The sequence below is a fragment of the Elephantulus edwardii genome, unplaced genomic scaffold, assembly GCF_000299155.1.
Source record: "Elephantulus edwardii isolate Elephantulus edwardi_28Jun2011 unplaced genomic scaffold, EleEdw1.0 scaffold00080, whole genome shotgun sequence".
NCBI lineage: Eukaryota > Metazoa > Chordata > Mammalia > Macroscelidea > Macroscelididae > Elephantulus > Elephantulus edwardii.
The window spans coordinates 11,717,555-11,729,169 of record NW_006399830.1 but is presented as its reverse complement, the minus strand read 5'-3'; the positions used below and the strand labels follow the sequence as shown (position 1 = coordinate 11,729,169).

At 58.0% G+C, this 11,615-nt stretch overlaps 1 protein-coding gene across 1 annotated transcript in view; it reads right to left on the bottom strand.

Annotated features, from left to right (window-relative positions):
• STX1A (syntaxin 1A (brain)) overlaps positions 1 to 11,592 on the bottom strand; it is a 16,322-nt gene extending 4,730 nt beyond the window's left edge. The window contains exons 1-4 of the mRNA XM_006889680.1: positions 11,510 to 11,592; positions 3,306 to 3,383; positions 3,052 to 3,151; positions 675 to 749 (exon numbers count right to left, since the gene is read on the bottom strand). Coding sequence (XP_006889742.1) covers positions 675 to 749; positions 3,052 to 3,151; positions 3,306 to 3,383; positions 11,510 to 11,539 — 283 coding nt within the window. The 5' untranslated portion in view covers positions 11,540 to 11,592. The remainder of the gene's footprint in view (positions 1 to 674; positions 750 to 3,051; positions 3,152 to 3,305; positions 3,384 to 11,509) is intronic.
• Between the last annotated feature and the right edge of the window lie 23 nt (positions 11,593 to 11,615).

Below are 11,615 nucleotides of genomic sequence, written 5' to 3'. Positions count from 1 at the left end.
CAGGCTTCCCTGTGTCTCTGTCAAGGGGGGTGTGTGTGTGTACCTACTAGTGCTAGGCCTAGTGGCTCAGGCTTCCCTGTGTCTCTGTCAAGGGGTGTGTATGTGTGTGTGTGTGTGTGTACCTACTATGTGCTAGACCTAGTGGCTAAGGCTTCCCTGTGTCTCTGTCAAAAGGATGGGTGTGGGGGGGGGTGTGGGGTGTGTGTGTACCTATGTGCTAACCTAGTGGCTCAGGCTTCCCTGTGTCTCTGTCCTGTCCACTTCCTGTCTGGGAAGGCCATGCAACCAACCAGGGTCCACCCCAGAATGGGAAGGGCCAGGGCTGGGCCTGTATGATTTGGGGTCTGCATAACTATGTCATGCAGCATGTGGGGGGCCTCTGCACAGCTGCCCCCGTTAGCCCTCTAGCAGAAGCAGCTCACTGGGAGCCAGTGTTCAGTGTGGAGAACACCCTGGATGAGGCCTCAGGCATAGGGGTCCCAAGCCCAGCCCGGAGTGTGGCTCAAACAGGTCTGCCAAGAAGCTGGAGACGGAACGGGTTTTTTTATGAGTTCCTTGTAGAGGAATGCAAGATGTAACCCACCAGCTAGAGTGAGTGAGCGAACCCGAGCGGCCAAGAGAGGTCAAGGTCCCACAATCCTTGTACCCCAATAAAGGCCTGAACCCAGACTCACTCTTCAACTTGGAACGGACTTTGTTGGCTGTCTTCTTTATGTCGGACATGAGTTCCTCCAGCTCCTCCTTGGTCTCTGGGGAGGCAAAGGGGGTTGGAACGCAGGCCAGGAGTTTCCCATTGCCTGGTGTCCAGGTGAATCTCCCACACAGGGGCCAACAGGGGCACATCCCCTCCTTCCCCGGCCAAGGCGCTGCCTGGCCCCCCTCCACTCCTGGCCCAGGGCCCACCAGCTGCAGCCTCGCCCTCTTCGCTGCCTTCCAAAGAGCTCCCTCCTTCCTTGGCTCCCCCACCAGCAGATAACAGATGGGTCTAAATTTAAGGCAGAAATAATTGTGGAGCAGCTGGTGACGCCGGTGTTGGCACTGGGGCAAACTTGTTTGATACTTGAGTCGAAGGTGGGGGTGTGGGCTCACCTGGAGGCTCAGCACCTAGCAGAGGGCCCCCCCATATTCCGTGGGTGGGAACCTCATACACTCCAGGGGGCTGTCCCTCTCCAGGTAGGGAGGTAGAAAGCTGTCTGCCCAATGGGTACGTAGGGACAGGGGCACCTGGCCTTGGAGGGAGATGATGGGAATGAAGTTAAAACATGTGCCCTGGGGTTGCCAGTCCTGGGGTTGCCAGCCCTGGAGGAAGCAGGCAGGGTGAGGAGGCAGGAGGAGGGGCACAGGGTTCCTGACCCGTTTCAGACAGAACCCGTGTCCTAAAGCAGGCAGAGGCCGTGAGGGTACCCGGCTCATCACATTCCCTATAAGGATCTGAGTGACCAAGTGGGACACACTGAGCAATGTGCCCTGCCTCAGACAGCCCTCTGCGCTCCCCGCTCTGGGAAGCCAGGGCTGAGCTCCCAGCTGCACCCTTTCCAGTGCACCCCTGCTTGCTGCTGGGGTGCCTACTTCTCCGCTAGGGAGGTGCAGTGGCCTGTCAGGAAGACTGGATGGAGACAGGGCCCCCTCCCAAGTGTGAAACATGAGATGGGGGCTGGGGGCTCTGAGGAGCGGAGGAGGGTGTATCATTTGAAGGAACAAAGGAAAACTCGGTTACCAGCTGCTCCACTGTCTCAGCCTCTTTTGCTCAGACCTAAAATAGCCCAGGCCGGATGGTAGCCCCCAGAGCAGGCAGCACCAGCTTTGGCCCAGACCAGAAGGGGGCCCCACTTCCTGTTATTCTTCCCAAGGACCCTGTCCCTCAAGGAGCACCCACCACGGCCCATGGCAGCAACCCAAGGAGTCCTGGATGCTCAGCTCTTAAAGCGTCACTCTGAACGGTCCCCCAAGTGGGTGGCTTTGTGATGACCCACAGACCCTCATGCCTGCCATAACATGTGAACACCAACTATCCAACTCTTCTGAGTACTTGCCCCATCCTACTGCCCTTCTACCCCTTGCCAGGAACAATCTGCACAGGGACACAGACATGCGTGGTACAGGCTGGCTGGCCCAGACACAGCCCTGAAGAAGGGGCAGAGCTGGTCCTCCACTGGTGCAGCCCCTGGCCTTGGACGGGCCCTCCCTCTCATGCCCGCCCTCCACAGGGGGAGGCAGGTGTGGCAATGTCCTTGGATTCAAGCATACGTTAGAGCTGTAGGTTATTCCGGGCTCTTGACAATGGAGGGCTGGGGGTGGGGGTCACAGGCAGGAGGCAATAATGGGGACAGGGATAAAAACCCATCATGAGTGTTCAATGGGGCACTCGTACTAGAGGGCCATCCAGGGTCCCAGACCGTTTCCTGGGAATGCCTGTGTTGTGCCCACTGGGCCCCAGAGCTGGTGTCCACAAGGGAGAGGAAGGTGTCACAGATGGGTGTGCAGTACCGCCAGTGGGCAGCAGGGGTCCCATCTGGTCCACTTTTGGGCGGTGGGCTGTGGGCCACTGTCTTCACTGAGACTGGATGAGAACCCCCCCAGGGAAGGACTCAGCCCCACACTGTCAGCCTGACCTGTATTAATCGATCATCATCAGCTCACCGGGTATGGCCAAGGTCTGGGGGAGAGGGTGCAGTCCAGACACACATCAGCTCCCTGTCTGCCCAGCTCTGGACTGCCAAGGTGGCCAGGTGCCAAGGCTGCCAGCTCCTTCCGGAAGCTCTGCCTGCTTGGCCGGCCTGCCCTCCCACAGCGCTGACGCCTCAGAGCTGCCATCTGCTCCCCAGGGAGGCGAGGGAGCGGGCGGGGCTGGGCCTCCCAGTCATCGGAGTCCTGCCTCTTCCCTCCTCCCTCCCTGGAGAAAGCGCCTCACCTGGTGAAGGTGGGGCTGCCTGCTGCCCCTCCCAGACCCCAGGAGGCTGCCCCTCTGTCACCTAAGCATCTAGGGGTCCTGGGGCACTGGCCCACCCCTCAGGGGCCCCTCCAGGTGGCAGCTCTCAGCCCCACACTCACTCTCGTCGGGGTTGGGGGACGCCAGGATGGCGCTGTGCTTCCGCTTCACCTCCTCCACGTTCTCTGAGATCTTGTCAATGAAGCCACGGATCTCCTCCACCTGGGGACATGGCCGGCCAGTCAGGAAGGGCCCGTTGGCCCCAGGGCCCAGAGAGAGGCCAGGCTGAGGACAGGTGTGTTAGAGACCTGGGCCCGGCTTGGAGGTGACACGTGGCCACCTAGGGTGGGGACTGACGGGGTGGGCTGACTCCCACCTGCTCAAAAAACTCGTCCATGAAGCGGTCTCGGTCCACGGTGACAGTGACATCATCGTCATCGTCGCTGTCCTTGGCCTGCACAGGGAGGACACACCTGAGCGGACAGCGGCGGGGCATCTTGGTCCAGCACATGGTATAGAAATACCATGTATGTGTGTCCTGTGGGCAGTGGTGCTCCAGGCCCTGGGTACCCTCCCTCTCTGCAGGGACAAGTATCACGTGTGGAGCCACAGAGATGGGGAGGACCGTTAGGGACACAGAAGGAGTCCAGCCTATTGGGTTGACAATAGGGCCAAATCTCTACCCCCTCAGCCCTCTTGTGGCCCCTTTCACACAGCACCAGGGTGGTCCCTGCCCACCCTTCACCCCAGGATCCAGCTGAGGAGGCCCAGCGTCGGGCCGAGCAAGGAGGCCCTACGGCATGATGCCTGGTCTGAAGCATGGGGGTACCGGTCATGTGATGCTGGGCTGCAGGAAGACCCCCAACCCCTGAGGCTCTGCCTCAGACAGGCAGACTTGACTCTGAGGGGCCCAGCAGCACCCCATGGGGTGTGATAAAGATAAAGCCTGAAGTTCCAAGGCCACCTTTCCAGAGAGGTGTCTGTCTGGCCTAGGCCTGGGCCCTCTCCACAGCACCACCAGACAATCCTGGGAGATACAGCCAGCAGGTTCTGCTGGGGGGCCACATCCACTTAGGGGGCCCCCTCCTCTCCATCAATCAGACACTGGAAATCCACTCTCCTTCCCGAGAGTTTGGCCCTGGGAACACAAGGTCAGTCACAAGGCTATCTGTACCCAAACGCCTCCCCAGCACGGCCTTGGACTTCCAGGCATGCCGGTCGTGGTCCCCACTGTTCACCCCACACCTTGGGGCTCGCAGAGTCGCCTCACTGTGCCAAGGATCCCAGCTTGGCCGCCCCAGGGCAGGGACTGTCAGTGGCCTTCCCCTAGATGCCAACTGAGGACCAAGATAGGTAGAGGTGGAGAGGAGAAGAATCAGGGGACCTGCCAGCCTGCTGACAAGGACCAGGGTTCTAGGCTTGGCACTGTTGCTGACGGCTGAGGGACTTCCCTCTGGGGTTTGCACATCCAGGAAATAATAGAGGAGCCAGGAGATGAGAGCATTTCCTGGGTTCCCTGTACCCCATCAAAGTGGGGAGCAGACAAAGCAAGACGGTGGGGAGCTCTGTGGAGGCGCGTGGGAGGGGCCTCTTCTCAGGGTAAGATCACACCTCCTCCCCAACAGCAGCTAAATAAATCCACTCCTGTTCCTCACAAGAGACTATGGATGCCACCAGGCGGCCGGTCCCCACCCCAGCCCACCCATAGACATAAAATCAAGGAGCCATTTCCTTATCTGAAAGCCAGACTGTGGAGCGGCGGACAGAGGAGCACCCCGCAGACACTCAGGCAAGGGCAGCCCTGAGGGGGCCAGCTGGGCAGCAGCTCTGGAATTCCAATTCTGTCCTTCTGGGACCCAGAGGTGGATGGGAAGATTTTCCCACCGCTTCCCAGAAAAAGTAACAATGGTCCTCTCAGCATAAAGACAAAGACCCCTGAAACAAGAGCTGTCTCTACATCCTCTCGGCCCCCGCCCCTGCCTCTGGGATCCCCCAGGGTCTAGGCTGGGGTCCCTCTCTGGGTCCCAGACTTCCCCTCTGTAAAATGAGGTCATAGCTAGCTAGGTCGGATCTGATCCTCCAAAAGGGATGTTTTTCCATCAGAGACTGGGGAGGAGAGGGGTGCAAGACAGGAAGTGGAGATATATGGGTTGGGGTCCACCTTGGAGTGGACTCTGGGGACAACTGGAAGGTAAACCTGTCTTCACAGCCTTGGACCAACCAGCTGTGGATCTGAGCGAAACCTCACATCACCAAACTCTCCCCTTTACCTTACCATTCCTGCCTGAGGCCTGGCCCCCTACACCCACACCTCACAATCATCTCCCTGCCCGGCAGTCCAGCCTATCTTCCCTGAGATGGGGCAGTCCTCTCATCCTCGGATATCACTTCTTCTGGAAGCTTCGTCAGATAATCCCCAAGTCAGTTGGCTCCTCACACATTCCTACTGGAGCCTTCAGGGACCTGAGAAGTGACCTTGGTTTGTATGCCTCTCATGACAGAGAACTCACGAGCTTCCCCAGTCAGCCCTGTTAGAAAACCCTTCCTTTTTTTTTAAAATTTATTTATTCATTTATTTATTCTTTTTTTAAAAAAAATTTTTATTTTATTATTTTTGTGTGCGTGTACCGTCAAATCAGATCTGACTGGTACAGGAGGAGATTGTCCCTCCTTCCCCGGCAGAGCATCTGGTGGATTTGAACCGTGCATCTCTGGCATTGTAGTTGCAGCTCCTTGCCACTAGGCCACCAGAGCTCCCCCATTTATTTATTCTTTTTATGTGTGTACTGCCATATTGGATCTGACTGGTACAGGAAGCGACTGTTCCTCCTTCTTCAGCAGAGCATCTGGTGGCTTTGAACCGAGCACCTCTGGGATTGCAGTACAGTTTCCTACCACTAGGCCACCAGAGCTCGCCATCCCTTCCTTTTTCTGTGGTCTAGTGTCCAGTCATCAAGAAGCAGCCAGTGCCTGTCTCTGGGGTGGCCCAACTAGACATCTCAAGTCAGCATCCACACCTTTCCAGGGTGGTGTCTCTTCTTGGGAGGACCAATCTCTCCCCTTCAGACCCTTTCCAGGGGCCCTGCTGCACAGCCTCCTTTTGCAGTAAGTATATTAACAGAACCTGGATCTGACCAGTGCCAAAGAGCTGATCTATCCCCTCCCTCTTTCCACACTGTCTACCTCTATTAATACAGCCAGAGATCACAAAAGTCATGCGATGGATTTCTACCCTTCTTGTTGAGCCTGGAGAATCTGGTTGTTGTTGTTATGTGCCGTCAAGTCGCTTGCAACTCATAGCGACCCTATGTACAACAGCCCTAAACCCTGCTCTGTCCTGTGCCAATTTCACTGCCTCTGACACTCCCATCCCGATTATCCCAGTCATTGAATCAATCCATCTCATAGAGGGTCTTCCCCTTCTGCGCCGTCCCTCCACCCTCCCAGGCATGACGTCCCTCTATCCCTTGCAGCCTCATCCACCCCCCAGCCAGGGCCCTGTGTCACCGCCTGGAGATGTCCTCCAAGCTAAGGCGGCCCCACAGCCAGTTCTCGTTAGACACAGAAAAATATGACAAGGATGAAGACTGTCATTCCCACCACCAATCCTGCCTCTAACACACAAGTCACAATCCTGCCAAAAAAAGGAACTCGGTGGGGAGTTCTGGTGGCATAGTGGCAAGAAGCTGCACTGCAATCCCAGAGGTGCGCGGTTTGAATCCACCAGATGCTCTGCCGGGGATGGAGGGACAATTTCCTCCTGTAAAAGTCAGATCTGATTTGACAGTACACACACAAAAAAGAATAAAATAAAAATAAATAAAAAAGAAAAAAGAAACTCGGTAATGTGCCCAGCCTGGCATGCTATCTGTCTGCTGGTGTCCTGGGCTGACCAGGTGCACACTGTGGACATGCACTCTGAGAGGACGGACTGCAGACCTGTTAGCTGCGGGGCACATGGTTGTTGTGATGTAGTACGTACCACTGAACGGCAACCAACTCACGCTACCATCCAGTGGGTTTTCAGAGACAGTTAAATTGCACACGTGACTGCCCATCTCTTTCTGCACAGCAGCTGGTGGATTTGAACTGGGTGTCTTTGGGCTGGTGGCGTAACTCTTTACCACTAAGCCACCAGAGCTCCTTGGGCACACAGCAGACACCCTGGGCAGCTACCAAGCCTCTCTGAGTGGCAGTCCAGAAAGGTGGCTGGGCTGGAACTGGGAACTTGGGCAGCTACAACGTTGAGGTGGCCACATTACAAACTCCAGGTCCCTGTGGCTTCTTGACACAGCTGTCCAGACACCAGACAGGCAACCTGCCTGCAGCCAACCCAACCCAGGGGCTGCACCTTTCTCCTGAGCTCCCTCCTTCAAGCCCCCGCAAGGCCCTCCTAACACCCAGAGACCACAAGCCAGAAACCTGGGGCATCCCACTCACTTCCTCCCCCTTGAACTATCAGTCAACACCATGTCTGCTGCTTCAGGACATCTGCCAGCGTACCCTTGGCGGGAAGTGCTGCTTAACCCATGTCTAGTGTTCCAGGGTCCTAAATCAAGGGTTCTCAGCCTAGCCTCAGGGCAGCACTGGAATTCCTTGGGGGAAACTTTAAAAAAAAAAACCACAACAAACAGCTTCCAGGGCTCCATTCTGAGGGACTGAGTCAGAATTTATAGGTGTGAGGTTCATTTTTAAAAAAAAACTCACACACTGGTGTAAAGGTGAGAACAAGGATGGTCTCATCAGGAATGGAAGTCAGGAGCTGACCCTTCAGATAAAGACCCCTGCGAGAACTTCCGCGGTGGCGGCCGGGAGGCGGGCAGGTGTTCACTCGTGGCAGAGGCTCTGGGATTCCAGGACACCTTCCCAGGAGGGAGAACGAGTCCTCTCTGAGGCTCAAGGCTGGGCAGCCTCCAGACCTGTCCCGGGGGAGGGCAGGCGGCCAGGCGGCAGGTTGATTCATCAGCTGAGCCTGGCTGAGCCTGGCTGAGAGCGAGTCGCTGCTGTCTGCCTCCGGGGCTATTTTTTCCCCTTCCTTGTTTTAATGACTAATCAAAGTCAATATCTCTAGTGTACAGAGGCCCAGAGCTGAGTCAGGGGTGTGTGAAGTCAGGCAGGGCCCCAAGAAGGAGGGTCCTCCGGTCCTAGCCCCAACCCAGCCCCACACCACGGCCAGCTCTCAGCACAGTCAGTCCCTCAGCAGGGCCTCAGGGCTCAGGGACAGAGGGACACCAGGCTCTGTCCCCAGGAACCGAGTGACCCGGATTGGGCCAGGAGCTTTCTGGCCCTCAGTGTTTCAACCTGAGACCGGAAGTCGGACTGGAGGGTCCCCTATGGCAGGTCCATCTGTCCCTCATCGCACTGTTTATTCTGGGAACCCCCAGGGAGGTGCTGCACGGGAAGAAGGGGAGCAGTGTTTGCTGAGGTCAGTCTACCCTGGCCGATAGCAGACACTCTCCCCTGTGCCGCTCTGCAAGGCAGAGACCACTGGTCCCTCGGAACAGAGGTGGGAAGGGCTTAGTGATGGGAAGGACTGAACCTTCCAGGTGTGGCCTCTGGGGCCCAAGCCTTTGCCCAGCAGAGAATAAGTGAGGAGACTTTGCATGAACAAAAGGGTTCCAGTGGGGTGGCTGCTTTAGTTCTCAGGGCCCCCGGGAGGCCTGGCGTCAGGATATCCCCTTATTCCGGCCTGATGTGGCCACCTCTCTTCCTGGATTCACACCAGTCCCTCTAGATGATGCTCCTCTTTTCTCAGCCCCAACTCCTCCTCTTGAGCCCTTCCTTGTCCTCTTCTTCCAGGAAGCCACCTGGTCTGTCACACTCTGGGCCCACGGAGGGACAGCTGTGTGTATTAACTCCAGGAAGTTCCCAAAGGGAAAATCAAGGAAGCCCAGGTTGAGGGGAAGGGGCAACTGGATACAAGGGCAGGGCTTCCTGGGATACCCTGCCCCGAAGGTCTCTCTGTGTGGCCCCATTCCTCCCAGATGTCTTTCCCATCTGCACCGCTCTCTGAGGACCTGGCCACAGCACGGACTGTCCCCATGCTGGCCTCCTGGGGGCCCCTGATGTTCCCTTCCCCTCTCCATCTGCAGTGATAGGAGACGCAGCCCCATGAGCAGTGGGGGCTGGAGAAGGCTGAAGTGGGCCTGGCCTGTAGAGTGCCAAGGGAATGTGCCAGCTCCTTCCCCAAGTGTGACTTTTATAAATAAGCTCCCCTCGCCTTCCTTCCAAATGTGGTGGCGTTGGGTGGGGAAGAGGAGGAGGAAGAGGAAGGGAGGGAGGGAGGCAGGGAGGCATGCGGGGAGGCACCCCCTCTTGCCCAGCCTGCTCCAGCCGCTTGTTTCCTGGAGATTCTGAATCCAGGGTTCCAGGTCTCCCTCCCACGTGGAGGCAGCTGGGAGACCCAGCTCCTCTCTGAACCCTAAGATGCTGGGCTCTAGGGTTTCCTGATTCCACATCATAGGTGCTTGGAAAGGTGGAGGGATGGCGAAGGAGAGGAAGACTCTCAACCAGGTGGACTGACACAGTGCCTGCAGCAATGGGCTCAAGGGTGTCCGAGATGATGAGGACGGCGCAGGACAGGACAGGGGTCAGTCAGGTCTGTTGTTCCTAGGGTCACTATGAGTCGTACTCAACAGCACCTAACAACAATAAGAATGTCACAGATGGCAACCTGAGGCCCACAGGAAAAGAGATTTGTGGAAATGGTAACCCTCACTCCCCACTCCAGTAGACAGGACTACCCAGCAGAGAGCAGGCTTTGTGGTCCGAGAGAACACCTAGGGTGGGGGGGGTGTGTATGTGGACACACAGGACAGCAGGGTGGGGTCACACACCCTCACAGCCAGGCTCCCTGGGCCCCTTCCTCCAGGTCCAGCCAGACCTCCATCTGACCATCTTCAGGGTCTGGATAAAACCCCTTTCTTATCATCCATCTTGATAAACCAGGCAAAGGACTTTTATGTGACTCAAGGTCCCCTTCAGAAGCAGAGGAAAGAAGTTGATGACCAGGGCTCTCATCAGGCATGAGGGCCTATGCTCCCCTCGGCCACTCCATCCCCACATTCCCTAGTCTGAGCCACAGGACACTGGATCATCAGAAAACACACCAGACAGCCATTCATCACCAAGACACCATTCTCTGACTCAACAGCACACAGGAAACTTGAGGGCGACCGCAAGGGCTGGCGGGGGGAAGTGTTTCGAGACTGTGTAGGGCTTCAGGGACCATCTTCTTCCTTTGAAACCTCCTGGGGTTTACCCCAGGGGCTGGGCACTTGGCCAGGAATAACACAGATCTGAGGGGAGGGCGGGGTGCCATTCTGGAGCAGGTGGGGAAACGGAAGCAGGAGAGAGAGTACACGGATGCTCAGGAGAGAAGACTGCTGGAATGTGGGAGATGCCATCCAACACATTCAGGGAAGCTCTGGGCAGAGGGCCCCACCATGGGACCAACAGCCCAAAGGGTTCTTGGAACTTTCCATGACGGGACTAAGGTTTCCAGTTCCAGGCTGGACAGTATAGGGGAGTGAGTCTGGAGGACCACTGCGGAGGGGTCCCAGGGACCTGTGGGTGGGGCTGTCAATAAGGTGGCAGCCAGAGACTTGAGGCTCTCGATCTAGCTCTGTTCTAGGACCTTGGTCCTCACCTTCCCTATATACAGGTGAGCTTAAATTCTTCCAGTGACACTCACCAGTTGGCATCCCTAAGGGCAGAGGTGCCAATGTCCTCGTAAAAAAGGTGAGGGGCAGTGCCCCGGAGAGAGGTGTAGGCGGTAGGGGTCTCTGGGCGAGGGTGGACTCTGATTCAGACACTCTGAACATCCTCCTCCTCCTCCTTTCCTCAAGCCCCGCCCCAGCAGTCACACCCCAGGGGCCTCCGACACAGGTGGAAAAACAAATTCAGATCAGGGTACTGGGGACCCTGGAAGGTCTGGGGAAACGCTGGCATGGGCTGCCTGTGAGCCGCGCTGGTGGCCCAGGGCCGGCTCTGGCCCCTCCCTGGCTGCGGCAGGCGGCGCACTGCGACCGAGGCCCGGCGGGGAGCCACAGGTGATGGAGCCACAGGTGACGGAGGCGGCGGGGCGCCCCGCGAGAAGCTCCGCGCGGAGCTGCCCCACCCGGTCGCCCGCCTTCCTCAGCGCGCCCCGCGGCGGCGCTCCGATCAGGGGTCCACACCGCCGGGTGCCCACTCCAGACCCCTGTCCACACCAGGTGGGAAAGGGGGTGGGGGTCAGAACCTACACCTGCTCTGCGGACTGCAGAGAGGTCAGGTTTCCTTTCCGCCACCGAACCCTGGTAATAACCCCCGACCCCCACCCTCAAAACTAGGAGGCGAGAAAAGTTTCTTCAGGACCCCAGGCTCCGGTCATGCCAGTCCACAGGTTAAACGAGGCCGAGCTCGAGTAAGCCCACGACCCCGAGGGGCTCCGAGGGGCGGGACCCGAGGGATCGGGGTCCCCGGCTCCGCACTGCACCCCGTGTCCTGCCAGGGGACGCAGGGACCAATGCTCCGATGACCATCCACCCAGGAGGAGAAGTCCCGGCGCGCGGATGGCGCGCGCGCGCGGGCGGGACTCACCGTGCGGAGCTCCTGGGTTCGGTCCTTCATGCTCCCGGGAGTGGCGGAGGCGCCGGCTGCAGCCTACGAGCCCCGCATGCGCGGCGGCCACCCCGCGGCTGCGCAG